General features: G+C 34.8%; 1 protein-coding gene across 1 annotated transcript in view; it reads right to left on the reverse strand.

Annotated features, from left to right (window-relative positions):
* DDX10 (DEAD-box helicase 10) overlaps positions 1-25,386 on the reverse strand; it is a 370,510-nt gene that overhangs the window by 91,773 nt on the left and 253,351 nt on the right. The window contains exon 16 of the mRNA XM_007494873.2: positions 24,489-24,545. Coding sequence (XP_007494935.2) covers positions 24,489-24,545 — 57 coding nt within the window. The remainder of the gene's footprint in view (positions 1-24,488; positions 24,546-25,386) is intronic.

Here is a 25,386-nt window from a genome sequence, read left to right on the forward strand (position 1 = left end):
TTCCACCTCCTCTCATGGTGTTCTTATTCTGGATATCCCAGAACTTTAAAATGTATTCCTCCCACCTCACCTCCTTCTCTTAAGAGGACCTAGGTACGCTACATGAAGCACAAAGATTTTCCTGGTTCCTGCAGGTGCTGTTGCTTTTCTACCTAGCTAAATTATTTTATATGTATTCAACTAATTTATCTACATGTTGTCTCTCTTGATAGAATATATTGTTCCTTGATAGCAGAGATTATTTCATTTCTGACATTGGTCATCAACAGCACTTGGAGCAGAATCTGTAGCACAGTAGGACTATAATTAGAATTTGTTGACTGACTGAACCACTGCTGTTTCTTCTTCCTATAATAAGCTCACTCATCCCATAATGCCATTCTGCTGTTTCTCCCCCCTCCATGATTTTTCTTCCAAGGTACTGCTAAAAACTACAAAACAGTAGAGGCAATCTATAATTTAGTTTCATAGCTGTTTTGCTGCACTCACAGATACTGATACACTGCTTATGTACTAAAAATAACTAGGAATACTATTTAAGCAAATAAGTTTTTACACACAGGTTTCATGTGTAAAAAAAAAAACACTACAAGAAAGCCAAACTTAAAAAAAAAATCCATATCAAGGCAAAAAATGTTACAATAACCAAAAGCACACACCTCTGCAAAATGTAGGCCTGTCCCTAAATATTCAAAGTTGATGCCAGTACAGGTCAAATTCTGAGTCATACTAAATTAGGAAGGCTTCAAGTACATTCTAGGATACAGAACATAAGGTTTTCATCTCTGCACCAGTATAGCTTACTTTGGAAAGACACATCACTACTTTAGTCTCAGGGTGAATTTTTATGGCTAAAGAAATTATTGAATATCATCAATTAAGCTGCAGAACAGTTGTGATCTGAATTAGTACAAGGTCTATTTACAACAACAATAATAACTAAAATCATGGCTCCTCCAAGTAATTTCATAAGTAATAATAGAAGCTTCCACTGAGAGTGCCAGTTTGGTTCTTCATGCTAAAAATGGTATCAAATTAAGCAACACATTCAACAAACATTTATTAAGCTACTACATTAACAAAAAAGCACTGGGTTGGGGATAAAGTAAAAAATGAATGCTAGTGGATCGTTTGAAGTAATATAAAGCATCTAAAATGCCCATTATCCTAGATCTAAAGAATGCACAACTAGGCAAATGCCCCCAAGGAAGTCTATGACAAGATGGCAAAAATATTCACAGTACACAAAATATTCATAGCAGTACTTTTTAGAGTAGCAAAGAATAGAAACAATGTAGGTGTCCATTAGATGGAGAAGTTAGAAAAGCCTAGAGGCAGAGATGAAGAGGGAGAATATTCCAGATAACAACAAAGTATATGCTTTAGGGTAATGGTTTTATCCAGTTTGTGAGACCGCAAGTCATGCAGACATAATGTAATAGGTTATTTTGTGGAAGGACTTATATGAACTGTTAAAACAAGCAAACATTGCAAGAAACAATATACACAATAATAATCATCACAAAATTACGAAAAATGAATGCTGCAAATTACAGTAGCTCAAAAGAAGAGCTAGAGGAAGACAACTGGGGGGGGGGGGTGGAGAGAAAAGAATATCCATTAGTGTGGAATATTACATACAATGCCCAATTTTTCCCCCGGATCTATCAGTTTTATTGACTATTTTCTTCCCATTAAAAATTATTTATGATAATAACAGCTTTCTGGAAGGGGGGGATATAGATGCAAGAGGAAATCTAAGCAATGTAAAGACAAATCATGCCAATAAAATCTTTTTAAAAAGGCAAAAATGATGAGTATCTGTGCTTAAAATACATACATTTTACAAGGATTCACCACTGCTATGAATTGACTGAAGGAAGTTTAAGAATATTTTTATAGATTTATTAAAAATACTAATGATAAGCTTACTGGTACAGGCAAAAGTGATAAATTCAGTTGCCACTCCTGGGTTCAGTTCCCAGGCCTGCCATTAGACATGAAGCCAGTGGACAAAAAAAGATAATTGAGGGGTGACCAACAAGGCCCCTTTTAGCTCTAAATCTATGAAATATTATAACCCAACCATCAACAATCTATCAAGCTCCTGGATGGGATTATGCAAGAGAAGAATTCTAGGAAGCAACAGAATAATCCTAACCTGAATTGCTTAAATTAGTTCTATAAAATGCTACCATTGAAACGACATTGTAGGAGAGTTATTTAGTTCCATTATATTACTGTTATAGATGGATGTAAAGGGATGAATTCCTATAAAAAGATAAAATATCAAACTTAATAAAACAGGAAAAGTAGTCAGAGTAGGCAATCATATATCATAAATTGTTCAAAGCAGACTATATACATTATTTCAGGTGATCTTTAGAGTACCTCTGTGAGGGTAGTATTATATTCCAATTTTATAGATAAGTAACTGAGGTCTGAAGGTCTATGAATTGCCTACTGATAAGTATGTAAGTCAGAATTTGCACCCTGGTCTCTCTAATTCTATGTCCAGCATTCTAGCTATTTTGCAATACTATGTCCTATTAGTAACCTAAATAACCTGATATTAGAGAGAAAAACTGAAGAAAGTTGTAAATAAACTTCTATAAAAAGAAAACTCTGAGACCACATTGCTCTAGAAATAAATTCTATCAAGCATTTAAATAGCAAATACCACCTCTAAAAAAGCCTATTCACTAAAAGAAGTTAACTGTGAAACTCTTACTATGAGACAGGTACAATGTTCATTTCCCAAACCAAAAAAAAATATTAAAGCAGAGAAAGAGAATTGCCCAATGATATCACCAATGAATATTAGTACAAAAATGTCATCTACAACACTGGCAAAGAGATTACAGGAATAAAACACAACAAATCACATTAACTGACAAGACAAAAAACATATGACTAAATTGATATAGAAAAAATCTTTGATAAAATACAAGTCCTTTGGATAAATAATCAAATATGCTGAGAATGAAATGGTTTTTCATTAACGTAACACATACCTAAAAAACCAAGAGCATTATTTACACCGAGTGAAACAGTGTGGAAAAGAAAACTAAAACAAGTTCTGGACTTTCTGTCACTGAGTTGGAACCAACAGCAGTTGGAGGGTTAGAGAGAGAAGATATTAACAAGACCAACAGTTTGTGGGGGAAGGAGCAACTGGGTGTGGCAGTTGGTCTTTTGACTAGCACTTCCTTCCTGGAGCTGGAAGTGGAAGAAGCTTTCTCCCTGTCTCTGGTTAGAAGTGCCTCTATTTTCCTGATTTTCCCAACTGTGTGTTTTTCCCTGGATTCCTGTGATCGTGTCATCAACAAAAGGACTTAAGGGAAACAGTTTGAACTGTAAGGCCAGTCTTTAGGGGCGTCAGCCCAAAGAGACAGGCCCAACCAGCTCTGAAAGTTAGAACTTTTCTTGTTGCTTTGCTGTCTACTGCTAAGACTTTGAATGTAAGAAAACCAGCACAGATTAGCATAGACAAGAATGAAAGAAACCCTCCACCAGTCTGTGAGGCCTGGCCTCAGCTCAAAAGCTGAGAGAGACTCAAACCTCATCTAGGGAATCCCTCTTCTTTCTTCCCTGATATCTCTCCAATCCAAACTTGTTATTAAAATTTATCTTTATTTGAATATTGCAGTCAGATAAGAAGACTCTTTTCAGAAGACATAGAAGGAGCTGAACCTCAGGATAGTCATTCAACTAGAAACAGTCTTTATTGGACTCCTGCTGGGCGACCTTGGTCTGGGGAGAGGTTTGTCCCTCAGGAGGGTCTGTGCTTACATGCTCTGGGGCATCTTTAGCATCAATCCATAGAGAAGACATCCCTGCGGGGTATCATAAGTGGCCCATTTCTCGGGAACCACATTTTTCAAAATATAGCCTCTAGGCAGGGATCATCTCTCTCCTTTTACCTCACCAGCAGCCATATTCCCTCTCTCCCTTTAACTCCTCCATTCGCAGTCACAAAACCTTCAGTATCACCTGTTCCTCTATCCCACCACATTTTTCTGAATAAATATTACAAGAGGAAAGACTGGTTGAAGCAGCAATATTATTTTATATAGCACTAGAAAAAGTAATTATGACAGTAAGGCATGGAAAAGAAATAAAGAGAAGAAGCATTTGCAAATAAAAGGTAAAATATCTTCTTGTAGCTCATAACTTAAAAAAAATAATTAACAGAAAATCAATTATAAGAAGATAACATTAACAGATATAACATAAAGTGATAATTACTAAAACTTTATAGTAATGGATTAAAAAATAGAAAAATTGATGAATAGAATAGATTAGATAAATTTCATTAGTAAGCTTGTGACGTTTAGATTATTTTCTACCAAAATGCTATCCTTTTCATAAGTTCTTTAATATAGGTATTACATTTTGGGGGCAATACCAGCATTAAAAAACTTGTGAAAACTAGATTACAATTTAGAAAATAATTTAGGAGCAGCACCTTATCTACAACGAATTCCAAATAGATAAATTATTAAAAAGCCACATAATTAAAAAATTAGAGGAGAATAGGTCATAATACCTTTTATCACTATGGCTAGGGGATGAATTCATAACTAATCACAGAACAGAGAACATTACAAAAGAGAAAATATTTTCATTAAGGAAAAAAAATCTCTTGCACAAATAAAATCAAAGTAACTCAAAAAAAGAGTATGGGGAGACCATTACTTCCAATTTGCCCCTACATATTCTGCTCAGTGCTGCTTCCCCCATTAAAATATGGGCTTCCACAAGAAAAGCCTGCCTCAGGATTTCATTGTATATTCTGAGTGCTTAATACAATGCATAGCACAAAGTAGGCACTTAATGAACATTCACTAATTGACTTTTTGTTATGACAGCTATAGTCTATGGTACACAGTAAGTACTTATTTAATGTTTATTGAATAGAATCACCATAAGGAGGCAGTGTTGATGAAAATAAGCCCCAAAGAAATGAAACTAGAGTTCAACTCAGTCATTAACAAAAATTTCAGGATAGTAGACAAGTTAAAATTTCTCTGAAGTTAAAATTCCTTAACTATAAAATGAGATACCTGAACTGAAGTTGGTGAATTTGAGAGAGGGGTGTTGAGTGACTAAAAAAATGTTTATTTTTCCGGACCTTTTAATTTCTCTATTAAATGCAATGGAAGACATTCTTTTAACCATGATAATCATTCTGAGAGCAGCCATTCATATATACACACACATATATCTTACCTATTAGTTTTAGAGTACTGCCTTCATTATGAGCTTCTATGTGGCTTTCAAATGCCCATCTGCCCATACATAATTAATTAACCAGAATTTATTAAGTACCTACTAACTGCTTAATATGAGTCGTGCTAATTATCTCCCATCCAGATCTCCTCTCCAAAGGCTATATTTACATTGGCTAAAGCCTTGTAAAATGCCAAGTGAAAAGATCAAGGAAACTTTAATGATTCTTTTTGTCATCTTTAAACAAAAAAGTGTTTTTTTAAACTCTGAGTAAAAGCTTAAATAAACTAGCTAGCATTTATATAACACTGTCAGCTTTGCAAAAGCACTTTACAAATATTATCTCATTTTATCCTTACAACAACCCTGGGAGGCAGGTGCAAAATATTACCATCATTTAACAGATGAGGAAACTTGGGCAGACAAAGGTAAAGTGACTTCCTAGGGTCACCTAGTATGCAGCTGAATTTGAACGAAGGTCTTCCGGAGTTCAAGTATAATAGTCCATCCATTGGGTCACTAGGTGACTCGTAACTACAACTATAATATGAATATCTAAAACATGGACACTCTCTGACCAGGTTTTCATAGATTGAGTAGATGTTTTAAAGAAAAATATAAGACATGAAACTTTGTTTCCCTTATTGAAAAAAAATGGTAGGAAGGCATAATGGGTCTTATTTATTCTAGCAATAAGAGGATATTATTCTTATAGGTGACTATTAGGAAGTGAATGGCTCATCCATCCAAAAAATGAAGGACTGTTTCACAGCAGTGCAGGGAAACCAGAGTTCATTAACTTCAAATGGGAGAGCAATTTATAGCGTCAGGAAATACCTTCACTAGGACAATGAATATTGTTTAGCTTTCATTTCAATTCATGCTATTTCCCAGGGAACAATATTTCTAAATTCCAAATCAAATCCATTTTAAGCTACTGCCAAAAAGTAACAAAAATGGCCAGCACAGTATCACACAGTATAGTAAAAACAGAGAAACCCAAAACTGGAGAAAACCTAACACCTAGGAAACTTAGAAACCTTTATTAACAAATTTCTGAAGATGCTACTATTAGTTTTGCTAAGAGCAGTAATTTTATAAGTTCTGGAACTTAGATCATCCATTACAGTTCCCTAGTTTTAAAAATCAGAGAAGTTAAATATCTGATTCAAAATTAAAAAAATTTAAATTGGAAAGACATAATTTGAACCCAAGTCTTTGAATTCTGAATCCAACCAGAGTTCATTCTATGTTGCTGCTGTGTTCAGTAGTTTCAGTAATGCCCGACTCTTCATGAACTCATTTAGGTTTCTTGGCAAAAAATACCAGAATACTTTGCCAGTTCTTTTCTAGTTCATTTTGTTGATGAAGAAACAGGTAAACAAGGTTAAATGATTTGTCTATGGTCACAAAGCCAGTAAGTATGAGAATCCAGATTTGAACTCAGATCTTTTTGATTCCAGACAATCACTCTATCCTCTGAGTCACCTAGCTGTCCTAGTTCACACATACTAAAGAAATTTAGTCAAAATACTTCAATAATGGAACATATTTGATACAAAATATACAGGATTAAATGACCTCAGCAATCTAGAAATTTGATAAACCCAAAGATCTCAGCTTTTGGAATAAGAAATCACTATTTGACAAAAACTGCTGGGAAAACTTGAAAACAGTATGGCAGAAAATAGGTATAGACCAATATCTCATATCCTATACCAAAATAAGGTCAAAATGGGTATGTGATTTAGATATAAAAAGTGATACGATAAATAAATTAGGAGAACATAGAATAGGGGAACTGAGAATAGTTTACCTGTGAGATCTATGGAGAAGGGAAGAATTTGTGACCAAATGTGATAAGAGAACATTAGAAGATGGTAAATGAATAATTTTGACAATATTAAATTTAAAAGATTTTGTATAAACAAAACCAATGTAACCAAGATTAGAAGTGAGACAACAAAGCAGGGGAAATTTTTTAAACAAATTTCTATGTCAGATAAAGCTCTCATTTCTCAAGCATATAGAGAAGTAAGTCAAATTTATAAGAATACAAAACATTCCTCAAATGACAAATGGTCAAAGAGTATGAGTAGGCAGTTTTCTGATGAAGTAATCAAAGCCACCAATAATCATGTGAAAAAAAGTTCTAAATCACTCTTGATTAGAAAGGCAAATTAAAAAAAAATTAAAATATCACCATATCCCCATGAGATTAGCCCATAAGCTAGTCAAGGAAAGTGATAAATGTTAGCGATGTGGCGAAATTGGGACACTAATGCATTATTAGTGGAGTTGTGAACTGATCCAACTATTCTAGAAGGCAATTTGGAGCTATGTCCAAAGGACTATAAAACAGTGCATACCCTTTGATTCAGTAATGCTACTACTAGGTCTGTATCCCAAGGAGATATAAAAAGAGGGAAAGCACCAACTTGTACAAAAGTTTTTATAACAATCCTTTTTGTGGTGGCAAAGACTTAGAAATTGAGGGGATACCCATTAATTGGGGAATGACTGAAAAAGTTGAGGTATGCGATGGAATATTATTGTGCTGTAGGGAATGATGAGCAGAATGATTTTAGAAGAATCTGTTAAGACCTATCATGAATTGATGCAGAATAATAAGCAGAACCAGGAGAACATTATATACTGAACAGCAATACTACACAATGACCAATTGTGAAAGACTTAGCTACTCTCAGCAATATAATGATCCAGGGCAATTCTGAATGACTTGTGACAAAAAGACTGCTACCCACCATCAGAGAAAGAACTGTGGGAGTCAGAATGAGGGTCAAAACATGCAATTTTTCACTTTATTTGTGTTTTTGGTTTTATACAAGTATTCTCTTATAACAATGAACAATATAACTCAAATCAAATTGCTTACCAAATACAGGATGGGAGAGAGAGAGAAGAGATGAAGACAATGTGGATCTTACAAGTGTGGAAAATATATTTTGAAAATTGTTATTACGTGCAATTGGGAAAATATTTTTTAAAACACCTATTCTTTTCTAGTCAGACTATAATAATCTGAGATACAATTAATCTCCTTTAGAAAACACATGCATACATACATGATAATAGTAAGTAACACCAGTTTTTAAAAAATGGTCCTAGAATCATAGAAAATTACAGGTGGATGGATCTACAGAGTCCAAACCCCTAAATTCCTAGGCCAAGGAACATACCAAAATAAAAGATGTAGCAATGGAGCATAATCATGGACTTTATTTTTTAAATTATCTATTTATTTGAAACTAATTGTTCTTTAGAGTGATTATGACATGTACTTCATCTATAACATACTTATGAAGAGAGAAAAAAGGAAAAGTTATAGAAAGAAGGTTATGTGGGGGAGTATAATCTATATACAGCTTAACAAATAATTCTAAGCAGCTACTGAGTAGTATGCTTGGTATGGAAGAAAACAAAGTCTCTTCAAGAAGCTTAATACTTTTTCATTAGGCCTTTACTGTGGGATTTTAAACTCAGACAAGGAAAGATATTGAGGAAGACAAGAGCCAGGACAACAAAGAATACAAGAGCACCTATCAAAACTTCCCTAAATGAATAGAAGCCTACACATTGGATAGAGTAACATCTACCTCTGAGGAGAGTAAGGGAAGAAATACAACCCAAACATTCTATGATACAGAAGAAGGTCATGATTTTTATAAGGAGTGGTTAAGTGTTTGAGGTTATTTTCCCATCTCTGACGTCTACAAGGAAGAACGAATGCCTCACCTCCTCCTAAAGAGCAAGGTGCATAGAGATTTCCAAAAGCAGAAAGGGTCAATGTTAGACAAGTCTGCACCCAGGAAATAATGTTTTTTTGGTAATGATTGCAATTTTTCTCAAGAATCTATTTTCTGGTTTAAACTTAGTTGTTCAAAAGTAACAAGTTTCATTGTGTAGTTAAAACATTCCCATTCTTAAAAAAAAAAAAAGGCATGTTACTAGAAAAATAAGTAACAATTTAATAAGATGAAATTTTAGAAATAAATATATTCTTACATTTAAATTTTAAAAATCTTCACAAAAACAATATGGGATAAGTATATCCAGACTCACCAGAAAAAGAACTGGTGGTTTAAATGAGTTAATATGAGTTCCCACTGGGATATGGAATCAAGAAAAGCTAGTAAAATCTTAGCTTATATTAAGCAAATTCTTCTCTTTAGGAACAGAGAGAAGATAGATAGTCCACTGCACTCTGATCTGGTCAGACTATATACATGGGGTGTATTACCTTCAGTCCTGAGAACTTTATTCAAGATATTAAAGGCTATGATAAGGAGGAAGAGAAGAAAAATGACAGGGAAAGTTAACATTAATATAGCACCAAAATACTTTAAAAATATTATTGAATTTTTTACTCATGACAACTCTGGGATGTAGATGTTATTATCCCCATTTTGCACATGAGGAAGCTGAGACAGCAGTTAAATAACTTGCCCAGGGTCACACAGCTAACAAATATCTATGGCCAAGTTTGAATTCAGGTCTTCCTGATTTTAGGTAAAGAGTTCAATCTGCTGAACCATCTAAATGTCTAAGACATATATAAGCTAAAATATATCAAGCGGAAGGCAACCAGAAGAGGGTAAAATGCTTTGTGATCATTACAGGAAGATTGGTCAAAAGAACTAGAGAAGTGAAGACTAAGAAAGATATGCTAGCTATATTCATGTATTTGATGTAAGAGGTTGTTCTGTTGATAATAGATCCAAAATATCTCTAGACTCTTTATGTTGATTTATAAACTCTATCCCTACTATTAAAATTTCTTATTATAATTTGAAACTATTTTCTCTTATATCCTCAGTGGAAAAACGTGAACAGAACAATCTATATTTGTAAATCTTAAGTCATATGATGCATCCATTAAACAGTCTTATTCTTGGAATTAAACAAGGCCATTTTCATTAACCTTTTTTTCCACATCCTTGCTTCACAAGTCTTTTCTGGATATAATAAACATGTAAAAAATTTCTCATAATATGCCTAAGTACTCTGAGGATATAATTGTCCCTTTCATATGTGTGTGTGTTATCTATAGTCACTATACAGTATAAACCCTAAAAAATTTAGCATTATTAACATTATTTTTTCAAAACTTCAATGAAAGAAAGGAAGGAGGAATGCAGAAAGGGAAGAAGAAAAGGAGGAAAGCAGAAGGAGATGAAGGGAAGAAGGGATAATGGGAGGAGGGAGAAAGACTTTGGATCCATGATTTTATCCTTTCCAATGCTTCAGACTGCAATCCTATTGCTCAATTTCACATCCTCTTAAATGATACACAGAAGGTCCATATGAAATACTTGCAATGCGTCTACAAATCTTGACGTTACAATAATAGAGTAGAAGGTTTACCTATCCTCTCTCTTTTGCTACATGACTTCACTACTTCACTACTTTACTACACTTCCCTTTTCAGCCATATTGTTTGTCCTTAGACCAATACACAATTTTGATTTTTCTTTCATTTTTTCAATAAACTGCATGGTCATAAAGATACCTGCTACAGATTATTGTTATTACAGTAAATGCCTACCTGCCTCTTACCTTCATATAAAAAGGTACCTGATAGGTAAATGAATAATATTGATATTTTGTAGAGATGATAAAATAGATATATGGATCTATTCTTTCTGATGGTTTTCAATGTCATCTTTCATAGGCAGGAACATCTGTGCTTTTTTTTTTTCCTCAAGCTTCTAGTATTCTTCCCTTTCAAATATCTTGAAAACAATCTCTCAATACCCTATCAAGGCTTTTGGTTTTTTTATGGCACTTGGGAATATTCTTTTGTCTTCAAAGGTTGAAGGGGCCAGAGTAAATTGGATTTGACCTAAGAATTTAAGAAATTAACATCGCAAGATATTCAACAATCCATTACATTTATATGAAGGTTAAATGTGTGTGTGTAAAATAAGTGTTCTATGTAAAAACATAAAAACTACACAATGCTATAATGTTGTCACTTAAGGAGAAAGAAGGCTGTTTTTACCTTTAGGCTTCATGACAACAGATACTTTTTCAATGGATTACAATTTACAAAGTAGTCTATCCAGTAATATCCACCAAGTTTACTCTATAGTAACAAGATACTAGAAGGCCTTTATTACTAAAAATTCAATCTGAAAAAAGACTGAGTACAAAGTTGTGGACACTAGTTAAGTCCTTAAGCTCCATCTATCAGCCTAAACCTGTCATTGCTACCATTCCCTGGTATTCTGAGGAATGTCTGAACTTTGGCTACAAATTATTTATTAATCCCTCTGGTACTACCCTTTCCTTCAAAACAGCTGCCACCTTATAACACTAAAAGAAAGATAAACTAACAGAAAGATAAAAGATATATATAGATGAATCTAAACTAGTAAGAAGAAAACACATCTCCATGAACAAAAAAGCTACATCAGATATAAAGTCTTCTTTCTTGACTATTCAAACATTGTGCCTACTGCAAGAAAACAGAAATTATTTTTGACCAGTTTTCTTTCCCTTCTCTCCTCCACACAGATCATTGAAAATGAAATGAGAAAGAAACTAAAGGCAGTACACAAAAGAGAGACATTTTGCTCTTAAGGGCTGTTGGAAATATAATCAGATAAGCCTGATAAGCATTCAGCTTACTAACACTAGACACATGACCTCTAGAAAATCTACGGAGAAGAAAACAAGAGGCATTAAGGAAAGGTTCAAAAATAAGAGAAGTTTTGCTAAGGCTAAACTATTATAAAATATCTACTAAAATCTTTTTTTCAATTATAATTCTATTCTAATTGGAATTTGTAATTATTTGTTTCTAGTATTACCAAAAATACATGGCACAAATTACAAAGTACTTTACATACAATTTCTTATCTGATCCTCACAAAAACCAAGTGAAGTAGATGAGGAAATCTACTAAAATCTTGACATCACATCTACAGAAATAGACAAAAATATCTGAGTACCCAAAGAAAAAAGGAGATGAATGGATTTTCTTTTGTCTCTATAGCATGGCTATCCTTCAAAACATTTCAATATGAAGAAACAAGAGATTCTTATAAAATAAGATTTAGTGACTTCTGGGTAAGCATGGCGGCAGTCTAGATGCGAGATGCTTCCTCTCCCTAACAGCCAAAGAAATAAATTACCTAAAAAGAACATAAAAACCATCTTCAGAAGAACGGAGGTACTCAAAAATAGGGCGCAGTATTGAAGGTATGTGGGGTTTGAGAAAATTTCCACACTATAAGAAGGAGAAAAAGCTCCCACCCAAATGTAAGCCGATCATGCCCACCTACAGAGCCAAAGTCAGAGCCAATGCACACCAGAAACAGCAAGTGAACAAGGGACACCTCTAGAGTGAGCAAGGGGCAAATCTAGGTCCTTGGGAGCTGACTAGGATTGCCAGGGATCTACCCCTGAGAGCAGATACACAGGAAACCTCTGCGCACTGGAGAGACAGACCACGGATACTCTAGCGAACAGTGGAGGCTGCGGAGATTCGAGAGCTTGTCTCAGGCAAAAGCCTTGTTCCTTGACTCCATAAATAGAGAACCAGACCATCTCACTCAGATTTCGGACTAAAAAGGGAAGGAAAAACCATCACAGTGAGGGCTCATTCTGCCCAGGACCAATAGACACCCTCCAAGAAAAACAGGAAGAAGACATTGACTCTTGAAAATTTTTACGGAGGGAAAACCTAGGCTACAGAGGAAAAAGAGAATGAATTCAAACAAAATCAAAACATTCCAAAAAAAAATATGGAAATTTTCCACAAGCTCTGGAATAATTCAAATTGGAGCTTATTGAAAAGATGGAAGCCTTCTGGCAAGAAAAATGGGAAATAATTCAAAGAGAGTACAACAGTCTGAGAGACAAGAACTCCTATTTGGAGAAACAACTGGAAGCCACAAAAACCAGGGAGACCAAACTAAAAAAGAAAACCAGTCATTAAAGACCAGAATTAGGCAACTGGAAGACACTGATCTGGCAAAACAGCAAGAATTAATTAAAAAAATCAAAAGACTGACAATTTAGAAGAAAAAATAAAATACCTCACTGACAAGGTGACAAACCAGGAAAACCGAGGAAGGAGAGAATCATTGTTCTAACTGAAAAACCAGAAATAAACAGAAATCTTGACACCATACTTTAAGAAACCATCCAAAAAAATTGCCCTGATATTCTTTAAAAAGGGGGCAAAATAAGACATTGAAAGAGTTCAAAGAACACCCTCTACACAAAATCCGCAAAAGACAAATACCAGGAATGTAACTGCCAAATTCCAAAGCTTTCAAGCTAAGGAGAATATTCTACAAGAAGCCAAATAGAGAAAATTAAGATACCAAGCAGCACCAATCAGGATCAGACCTGGCAGGTTCCACACGAAAGGAAAGCAAGGCCGGAAACACATTATTAAGAAAGGCAAGAGAGCTGTGTCTTCAACGAAGAATCACCTATCTACAAAAACTGACTATATACTTCCAGGGGAAAGTATAGGCATTCAACAAAATAGAAGATTGCCAGGTATTGTAAAGAAAAGACCAGAACTCAGTGGAAACTTTGATATCCAAACACAAAGAGCAAGAGAAACAGGAAAAGGTAAAAATGAAAGAAAGGGAAAATGAGAAAAATGTTTTTATTTTTAATTCAAACTATCTTCTATGAGGGCTACTATTAGATCAAATTATGTATATTAATATATGGGGAAAATGTTATTTGTAACTCAAAAATTGTATTCATTACTAAAGTAATTAGAAGAAAAAAGGGTGGGTGGGGGAGAATCAATGATGGTACCAAGAAATACTTGAAGAAATAGAAATGAAATTGATAGAATACTCTTTTTCACACAAAGATATACATGGGAAGGGGAGGGGAAGAATACTCTTATAAGAAGGAGAGAAAGAGAATGCAAATAGGTAATACCTAAACCTTACTCTCAGTGAACTCAACTCGAAGAAGGAAGAACATCTAGATCCATTGGTGTAGTTGAGGCATTATCGTAAAGGCAGAGCCGTAAGGGTTAAAGCCTCCTCTTCTCCCTGCTTGGGCTGCATAGTCAAGGTTGTGGGTTGAACTGTGTACGACCTGCCCAGCTACATGCTCAAGGTTGGAGTAGTCAGCAGAGGGAGGATTGATAAGGTTTGTGAGAAAGAAACTGCAAAGTTGGAATAGTCATCAGAGGGAGGATTGATAAGGTTTGTGAGAAATTGTGAGAGACTGTGGGAAACTTGCTTCTCTGTCTTTGTTTGGAATCCTCTCGGTTCTTCCTGGTGACTGGCAGGTAACGTCATGAATTCCTATGAATCTGCCCAATTATTGGTTCCTGCTGTTGCTGGGCTGTAACATCATATCTTCCTGTGTGTCTTAACCTATATATGCTTTGTGTGACCCCAATAAAGCTTTGTCGCTATGCATTTTCATATAGCTTCCATGCGTTACTCTTCATTTCATTACCCCAAGTAAAGTCACACAGGGCTAGCCGACCCTAGCACTGAGCATTACAATTGGGATCTTGAATTCTATATTATCCAACAGGGTAAGGGAGAAGGTAAAACTAAGGGGGTAGAGGGAAGGGACTATAAAAAGGAAGGGGTGGAGAGGGTGGATGGAAATTAAAAGACCCTAAAAAAAACAAGAAGGGAACAAAAAGGGAAGGGCCAGAAAGAGAAGCATATCAAGGGAGGGGATATAGGGGATTGATTAAAAATAAACCACTGGTTAAAAAGGATATAGCAAAAGAAGAAAGGACAGAACTAGGAGAGGATATCAAAATGCGAGGAAACTCACAAGTGACAATCATAACTTTGAACGTAAATGGAATGAACTCACCCATAAAAAGTAGAAAAATAGGAGAGTTGATTGCAATCCAAAATCCTACCATATATTGTCTACAAGAAACACACCTAAGGCAGGTAGATAATTGTGAGGTCAGAATTAAAGGTTGAAGCAAGACCTATTGGGCCTCAACTGACAGAAAGAATGCAGGAGTTGCAATCATGATATCTGACAAAGCCAAAGAAAAATTAAACCTGATTGAAAGGGATAGGGAAGGTAAATACATCCTGATAAAAGGGAGTATAGAAAATGAGGAAATATCACTAATCAACATATATGTATCAAATGTTTTAGAAACCAAATTTCTAATAGAGAAACTAGGAGGATAGAAGGAGGAAATAGATAGTAAAACTATACTAAAGGGAGACATGAATCTACCACTATCAAATTTAGATAAATCAAATCAAGAAATAAATAAGAAAGAGGTAAAAAGAGGTAAATTTAATCTTAGAAAAATTAAAAGTTAATAGATATATGGAAAAAATAAAACGGGGAAAAAAGGAATACACCTTCTTTTCAGCAGCACATGGTACATTCACAAAAATTGACCATGTATTAGGGCATAAAAACAATGCAAACAAGTGCAAAGAGCAGAAATAATGAATGCAACCTTTTCCGATCATAAGGCAATAAAAATGATGATCAATAAGTGTACATGGAGAGCCAAATAAAAAATTAATTGGAAATTAAATAATATGATTCTCCAAAATCGGTTAGAGAACAAATCAGAAACAATTAATAATTTCATTGAAGAAAATGACAATGATGAGACATCCTTTCAAACCTTACGGGATGCAGCCAAAGCAGTAATCATCAAAAAATTTATATCCTTGAGTTAATATATTAACAAATTAGGGAGGGCAGGGATTAATACATTTGACATGCAAATCAAAAATCTTGAAAGAGAACGAATTAAACCCCCCCAGAAAAAAACCAAATGAGAGATCCTAAAAATTAAGGGAGAAATTAATAAAATCAAAAGTGATAGAACTATTGAACTAATAAATATAAGTAGCAGCTCTTATTTTGAAAAAGTAAACAAAACAGACAAAATACTGGTCAATCTAATTAAAAAAAGGAAAGAAGAAAACCAAATTAACAGTATAATAGATGAAAAGGGTAACCTCACCTACAATGAAGAGGAAATTAAGGCAATCATTAAAAATATTTTGCCCAATTATAGGGTAATAAATATGCCAATCTAGGTGATATGGATGAATATTTATAAAAATATGAATTGCCTAGATTAACAGAAGAAGAAATAAAACTCTTAAATAATCCTATAACAGAAAAAGAAATCCAACAGAACATCCAAGAACTCCCTAAGAAAAAATCCTCAGCTCCGGATGGATTCACAAGTGAATTCTATCAAAAATTCAAAGAACAGCTAATCCCAATATTATACAACCTATTTGACATAATAAGCAAAGAGGGAGTTCTACCAAATTCCTTTCATGACACAAATAAGGTAATGATTCCAAAACCAGACAGATCAAAAATGGAGAAAGAAATCTACAGACCAATCTCCTAATGAACATTGATGCAAAAATCTTAAATAGGATACTAGCAAAAAACCTCCAGAAAGTCATCACAAGGGTTATTAACTATGATCAGGTAGGATTTATACCATGAATGCAAGGATGGTTCAACATTAGGAAAACCATCCTCTTAATTGACCATATCAACATGCAAACCAACGAAAATCACATGATTATTTCAATAGACACAGAAAAAGCCTTTAACAAAATACAACACCCATTCCTATTGAAAACACTAAAATGCATAGGAAAAACACTAAAAGCATAGGAAAAATAGTATCTATCTAAAACCATCCACAAAGATCATGTGCAATAGGGATAAACTAGATGCATTCCCAATAAGATCAGGAGTGAAACTAGGATGCCCATTATCACCTCCATTATTTAACATTGTACTAGAAAGCAATTAGGGAAGAAAAAGAAATTGAAGGTATTAAAATTGGCAATGAGGAGACCAAGCTATCACTATGTGGATGAAAAGATGGTCTATTTAAAGAATCATGGAGAATCAACTAAAAAGCCAGTCGAAATAATCAACAACTTTAGCAAAGTAGCAGGATACAAAGTAAACCCACACAAGTCATCAGAATTTCTATATATCTCCAACACATTTAAGCAGCAAGAATTAGAATGAGAAATTCCATTTAAAATCACCTTAGACAATATAAAATACTTAGGAATCTATCTGCCGAGACAAACACAGGAACTATATGAACACAACTACAAAAAACTCTCCACAAAATTAAAAGTAGATCTAAACAATTGGAGAAACATTGATTGCTCATGGGAAGGACCAGCTAACATAATAAAAATGACAATCATGTACAAATTAATTTACTTATTTAGTGCCATACCCATTTAACTACCAAAAAACTTTTTTACTGAATTAGAAAAAACCATAACAAAGTCCATTTGAAAGAACAAAAGATCAAGGATATCCAGGGAAATTATGAAAAAAAAATACAAAGGAAGGAGGACTTGCAGTCCCAGATTTCAAACTATACTATGAAGCAGTGATCATCCAAACAATTTGGTACTTGCTAAGAGACAGAAAGGAGGATCAGTGGAATAGACTTAAGGTAAATGACCTCAGAAAGACAGTCTATGATAAACCCAAAGATCCCACTTTTGGGGACTAAAACTACTCTTTGATAAAAACTGCTGGGAAAATTGGAAGACAGTGTGGGACAAATTAGGCTTGGACCAACACCTTACCCCCTACACCAAGATAAACTCAAAATGGGTGAATGACTTGAACATAAAAAAGGAAACTATAAGTAAATTAGGTGAACACAGAATAGTATACTGTGAGATTTAAAATGATTGAGGTCTTAAACTGTAGTGATTAAAATAGTGGAAGATTGTGAGCCCCTCCAGACATATTTTTGCTTTTACCTGGAAGGGCTCACAATATTCATGGAATCGGCTGCCACGGGGTTATGTGGAAAGTCCGAGTTTATTTGAGCAAATTTTGAGCCAAGACACAGACAATCTAACATATAAAAATAGTAAATTAATCAAATATGTAGATGATCTACTCGTGGCTTCAACAGACGCAAAAACATGTCAAGAAGATAGCAAACACCTTCTTTTGGAATTGTACAAAAGAGGACATAAAATCTCGAAGGATAAAGTTCAGTGGTGTCTCCCTAAAGTAGAATATTTGGGATTCATCCTGTCTGCGGGTGCTCGTTATATTTCTCCCAAACAAATTGAGAATATTCAAAATTTAAGGGCTCCTACTAAGAAACAGTTGAGAGCAATTTTAGGAGCAACAGGGTTTTGCAGACAATGGATTCCTTGCTATGGGGAAATTACTAAACCCCTTATAGCATTAACAAAGGATTCGGTTCCTGAACCCCTCAAATTAGAGCCTGAATACTTGTCAGCTCTATCAGATCTAAAAAAGGCTATCATGTCTTCCCCTGCTCTAGGCATCCCAGATTACAACAAGCCATTTACTTGGTATGTACATGAGTGAAGAGGGGTAGCTTCTGGCGTGTTAACTCAGACTTTGGGACCTTCTCAGAGCCCAATTGCTTATTATTCTGCTAAATTGGACCCAGTAGCAGCAGGAGCACCACCATGTCTTAGAGGAGTAGCTGCTACAGCCTTACTAGTAACAAAAACTGTTGATTTAGTATTGGGATGTCCATTAACAATAATGTGCCCATATGAGGTAGAAGCATTGTTGATAAAACATAGAACACAGGCATTCTCAGATCAGAGAATTACAAGATATGAAATAACCTTATTAAATAGTGAAAACATTACTTTAAAACATTGTACTACTCTTAACCCTGCCACCTTGCTTCCAGATTTACCAACTTCAGGAGAACCATTACACAATTAGTGTCCATGGCAGAAAAGCCTCGAGATAATCTCTTGGACACTCCCTTAGACAATGCAGATCTGATTTTACTTACCGATGGTTCCTCTTTTATGAGGGATGGCATACGTTACACTGGAGCTGCCGTAGTCTCAGAATTTGCCACTGAATGGTCAGCTTCACTACCTTCTAACATTAGCGCTCAAGGAGCAGAATTCATAGCTCTGAAGCAAGCTTGTATAATTGCCAAGGATAAAAAGGCAACAATTTATACGGATTCTAGATATGCTTTTGGCATTTGTCATTCACGTCGGAATGTTATGGCTCCAGAGAGGATTCTTAACCTCAGCTGGAAAATCTATAACTAATGCAGAAATTATTAATAAAGTTCTTTCTGCTCTCCAGCTTCCTGAAGCCCTAGCTGTAGTTCATTGTTCTGCCCATACAGGTGGCACTGACCCTGTCTCTAGAGGAAATGATCAAGCAGATGCCACTGCAAAGCTAGCAGCCATAGAAGGTCCTGAATTAATTTTAACATTAACAACTATTAATGATTTAAATTTACCACTTTCCTATAATGAAAAGGAAGTGGAAAAATGGAAACAAAAATTCAAAGCAAAACAGATTAATGGAGTGTGGGTGTCATCTGAAGGAAAACCCCTGCTCCCTAGAAGTTTCTATAACCAAATTTGCCAATCTATTCATAAAAATGGTCATTTTGCCACCCAGGGCATCGTGGACTCTGTTAAGAGAGTATGGATAGCCTCTGGTATAACTACCATAGCCTCTAAAGTGTGTTCAGCCTGCTCTACCTGCCAGGCATATAACCAACATGCATTTTGTGGAAAAGCCTTTGGTGGACACCCTCTGGCTTACACACCTTTTGAACATCTACAGATAGATTTCATAAAGATGCCAAAAGCTGGATGTTATAAATTTTGTCTAGTAATTGTAGATCAACTAACCAGATGGCCGGAAGCATTTCCTGCGAAACGAGCCACGGTGGATTTTGTTGCAAAGATAATTTTAAAGGAAATTATTCCTCGTTTTGGCCTGCCAGCATGTATTGATTCCGATAGGGGGAGTCATTTTACTGATTCTGTTCTAAATCAGATATATTCTTGCTTGGGAATAACTCCCAAATTTCATGTTCCATATCATCCCCAGAGCTCAGGCCAAGTAGAGAGGATGAACAAGGAACCTAAAAGTATGATTGGCAAATTATGCACTGAGACCCATTTAAAATGGCCTGAAATCCTACCACTGGCCCTATTTTATCTTAGAAGCAGGCCTAGAGGAGACTTACATATTTCACCATTTGAGATGCTTTTTGGACATCTGCCTATACAGACTAAGCCTTTCTGCCTGGCATATACCTCACTATTAGGGGGAGATATTACTATTGCTTCCTATATACAGGAGATACAGCAAAAACTACGTGAACTTCATGAATCTGGAGCTGCAGTACAAGCTGGACCACTAGACAATTCTCTGCATGACCTGAATCCAGGAGATAAAGTTTATATTAAGAATTTCAAGTGTACTGGAGCAACTCAGCCTTCATGGGAAGGACCATTCCAAATATTGTTAACTACTCCAACATCCATAAAGATTGGAGAAAAAGACTCTTGGATTCACTGCTCACATGTGAAGAAAGCATCTTCTGCTGAGACTGATTGACTGTATCCTATCATATGAATTGGAGATAATAATCCATAGACAAATGGATGCTGTTTTTTCGAGAACACATTGAATTACTGATTTTTTCCTTATTTTTTTATTTCCTTTCTTTATTTTGATTAGAATATTTGATTTTTTCTCATTTTTGTACTGAAGATACACATAATTGATATTAATATTTTTTCCTACAGTAATAGAAGTTAATATATATTCTTGCTATAATATCAATATATACCTAAAAGCTTTAAACTATGGGAACCTGCCATTTATTGATAAAATATTATAGGACTGTGATTAATGTTTATGTATGATTCCAGAAAAAGGGATAAAAAACAAGGAGCACAGACTTAACCTAAATAGCACCAAAAAGAGCACACAGGAAATACTAATGTTGGGGTTCAAGGTTGCGGCTATTTAACATGTGTTAAAAGCAGGTCTTCCTTATTCCACATTCTACCAAGTACCTCAAACTTGGGCTCCCAGAACCTTGGCTTATATACTCTTGTACCTTTTTCTGCCTCTCATAGTGTGGTAACTTTCTGTAGTCCTGGCTACTGACTGGATAAATGCATCATTGCTTAGATCATTTTAATTGGACCCTGATTCAAGGACCTGTTATAGATTTATTTTTCTTTTACTTGGAATTTTTACACATAAGACTTTGATAGTCTATATTTTCATCCAGAAATTTTTCTTTTCCTTTTGATTTTTCTGATGTCTTTTTAATATCTCTTGCCAATTGATTCATATACCTCATACCTCAGCCATGCATCCCTATGTGATCCTTTTTTTCACCCTCTTAACGGGGGGAATGTAGAAAATATCATTATTTAAATTGTAAAGTTTAAATTCCTTTTGAGAAGAATTTTAGGTAAAGAAGATGCTACCTCTCTGAATCCAGAACTGAACTGTTGGAGAAGCCACCATGAAGAAGCCTCCAGACCACAAGTTGCACAAAATTGAACTTTGGGTATGGTTGATTGAACATTTATTTGTATCTGTACTTGCATGCCAAAGGGGACTGCCCCCTAACTGGCTTTTCATCAATGCATTCAGCAATTATTGGTTTTATTCTTTTTTTTCCTCTCTTATCCTCAAATTATTGTAATCTTTAAATTGATTATGTTTCCTTTAGAAAAAAATTAATTTTTTTCAAACGATCAAATGGGGTTTGTAAAAAATAGACTCAAATATAGGACTACAATCCCCACAAGCCTTTGCTCCACTTCCCCAAAATGCTTTGTAATCTCACAGGAATTCTGAGGTGGGCCGAGATCGAGGAAGGATTTAAGCTGGTGGCAAAGGATTTTGTGGCTCTTTTTGGACTTCCGTTTTGGAGGAGACGCGGCTCGTTCCATAATGTAGGTGAGGTCTAGGCCTCTGGCCTAGACACGTGTTTTTTCTTATCCTGTATTTTCTTTAATCCTTAATCTTTAATAAACCTCATAAAATATAATACTCCTTGCAGAGAGAAACTAATTTCTACCTGCCTCAGTCTCCCCATATTCCTAAATTTTAATCTTTACAATACATGTCAGATCTTTGGGAAGGGAAAGACTTTAAACCAAGCAAGACTTAGGAAGAGCCACAAAATGTAAAATAAATAATTTTGACTACATCAAATTAAAAAACTTTTTGTACAAACAAAATCAATGCAACCAAAATTAGAAGGGAAGCAATGAATTGGGAAACAATCTTCATAACAAAAACCTCTGACAAAGGTCTAATTACTCAAATTTACAAACAGTTAATTCAATTGTACAAAAAAATCAAGCCATTCTCCAATTGATAAATGGGCAAGGGACATGAACAGGTAATTTTCAGCCAAAGAAATCACAACCATTAATAAGCACATGAAAAAGTGTTCTAAATCTCTAATAATCAGAGAAATGCAAATCAAAACAACTCGGAGGTATCACCTCACACTTAGCAGATTGACTAACATGACAGATATGGAAAGTAATGAATGTTGGAGGGGATGTGGCAAAGTCGGGACATTAATTTACTGCTGGTGGAGTTGTGAACTGATCCTCCATTCTGGAGGGCAATTTGGAACTATGCCCAAAGGGCAATAAAAGACTGTCTGCCTCTTTTCCAGCCATAGCACTGCTGGGTTTGTACCCCAAAGAAATAAGGAAAAAGAAATGTACAAGAATATTCATAGCTACGCTCTTTGTGGTGGCCAAAAATTGGAAAATGAGGGGATGCCCTTCAATTGGGGAATGGCTGAACAAATTGTGGTAAATGTTGGTGATAGAATACTGTTGTGCTCAAAGGAATAATAAAGTGGAGGAATTCCATGGGAACTGGAAAAACCTCCAGGAAGTGATGCAGAGCGAAAGGAGCAGAACCAGGAGAACAATGTACACAGAGACTGATACACTGTGGTACAATCGAATGTAATTGACTCCCCTATTGTTGGTAATGCATTGATCCTGAGCAACCCAGAGGGTTACAGGAGAAAAAAACACTAATCACATCCAGAGGAAAAAGTGTGGGGGTAAAAACACTAAAGAAAAACAACTGATTAATCGCATGGGTCAAAGGGGATATGATTGGGGATATAGACTCTAAATGAACATCCTAGTGCAAATACCAGCAACATAGAAATGGATTCTGATCAAGAACACATTAGATACACAGTGGAACTGTGCGTCAGCTATGGGAAGGGGGAGGGGAGGGGAGGGAGGAATAGGAAATTATTTTTATAACCAAGGAATAATGCTTGAAATTGACCAAATAAAAAAAAATTTTAATAAAATAAAATAAGATTGATATATTATATTGAATATGCAATATTCAAAGACATTAGACGCTTTCATTAAAGTCAGACATGCTTACTAAATTTAAATTTCTTGTATTATAGCCCCTTGGATATAATTTTTATGCCATGGTGGTCCATGTCCATTTTAAAATATATGCAAAATCTGGCACATGATCCAGCAATCAAGTTGCATATGCCACAGCTCTCTTTGTGAGACACCTTTGAAGATGGAGTGAAATTTAATGCTGAGCATAAGCAGTCTTTTCATCTTTTACTGTAAAGTAATTGCTTCCTACTTCAGAACTATAGTATGAGTTATTATCTTAGACTTTGTTCTCTAAATGCCATGGCCAGCACAGAAAAATCTGACAAATAACAGTATAGGCTTACTCAAGAGAGTCAGATCTTTGCTAAATGCCAAGAAGAAATCATGGCTATTCAGGCAAAGCATAATGAGATACTGTATGAGAAATGACATATGTTATCAGCCCCCACTACAGGAAATAATTTCACCTGAATGTCCTCAGCAAAGCACAATCTGAACCCAGTGAAGTACTAAATATGCCAGAGAAAAATTATAACTGCATATAGAGTGTGTTTACAATTATACATGTGCGACTAAGAATTCATGTGAACTGATATTCATGTCAAGAATGTGGGATGCAGAATTTTCTCCCTGAATTCTAGAATGTGAACCAACACAATTTAACATTTTCATAGCTATTAATATATAGGATACTCATAAGCCTGTTCATTAGAGAGTATAGTTTAAAACATTTTGGAAGTAATAGAGTAGACTTTTATTCTCAGGGGGGAGATCAGAAAGGGGAGAAATATATAACCACAAACAAATTAGCAAGCAATAACCTTACATTCCCCTTACTTATATATAACAAATAGGCACATCTGAAAAAAAAAGGCAAATAAAAAAAGAAAATGACAGGTAAACATAAAGGAAAAGTGGCTTAAACACAACTCTAATCCCATATAGAGTAGAAGAAAAGTCTTAAAGTGAAATTATACTCCTGGAAAAAATGATTATAGATAAGATCCACTTCAACTTTATCCTGAATGTTTTGGTCAGAATAAAAGTTCTTACCTTTACTTGTTTCTTTCTGGCTTCTCTTTTGGATTCCTTCTCTTTAAGCCTTTTTTCCTAAAGAGGAAAAAAAAATTATAAACTGTGAGTGACCTGTTAACCTATTATTATTTTGGAAGTAAAAGATTAAAATATCATTTCTCAAATCCTAGTACCTGCTTACGAAAAACATGCATTAGCATGATAAGGAAAGAAAATCACAAAATAATGCATCTCGATCACATAGTTTTGTCTTAAAAGGGGGAATATACAGAGTACAGAAACAATACTCACTGACTACCTATTCCTCCAAAAGACTATAATCTGCTTTCAAAGCACAACCAGACTTAAAATATTCTAACAAATAATAAAAGAGCCACTTTTGTAAAGAGTGCCATTATATAAAGATGTCTTATAACTCACTTTTCCAATGACTAGACAACATTTTCCCAATTATAAGACACCTAAAATGTAAAAAAGAAAAAAAAAAGAAAAAAAATTCAAAAACATAAAGCCTTACAAAATGTCCAGTTCATGGTTCAAAATAATGTTGTTTTATGTATCAAGTACTAAAGTGAAACTGCCAACTTTATGGTCTGATGCTTATAATAACTAAGCCAAAGTTTGGGTATTTACTTGCAGAAACATTAATTCCTAATAAATATATGAATAAGATATTGAATTAAAAGCATTTCAAATGTGCTCATATAAAGTATATGTGTGTCTACAGAAATATTTATGTTATAAAATACTTCTTGTTTTATTGGATGACTAGATTCATCAAAATTACATAATTACTTAAATTTATTTTTTAAAGTAACAACAATCAACCTTCTGGGCTAGCAGCCAATGAATGTAGAGAGAGTACTGGTCTAGAAAAAGAGAAATAAATAGATTCATACTGCAACTCTACTAATTA

Source organism: Monodelphis domestica, chromosome 4 (assembly GCF_027887165.1).
Source record: "Monodelphis domestica isolate mMonDom1 chromosome 4, mMonDom1.pri, whole genome shotgun sequence".
NCBI lineage: Eukaryota > Metazoa > Chordata > Mammalia > Didelphimorphia > Didelphidae > Monodelphis > Monodelphis domestica.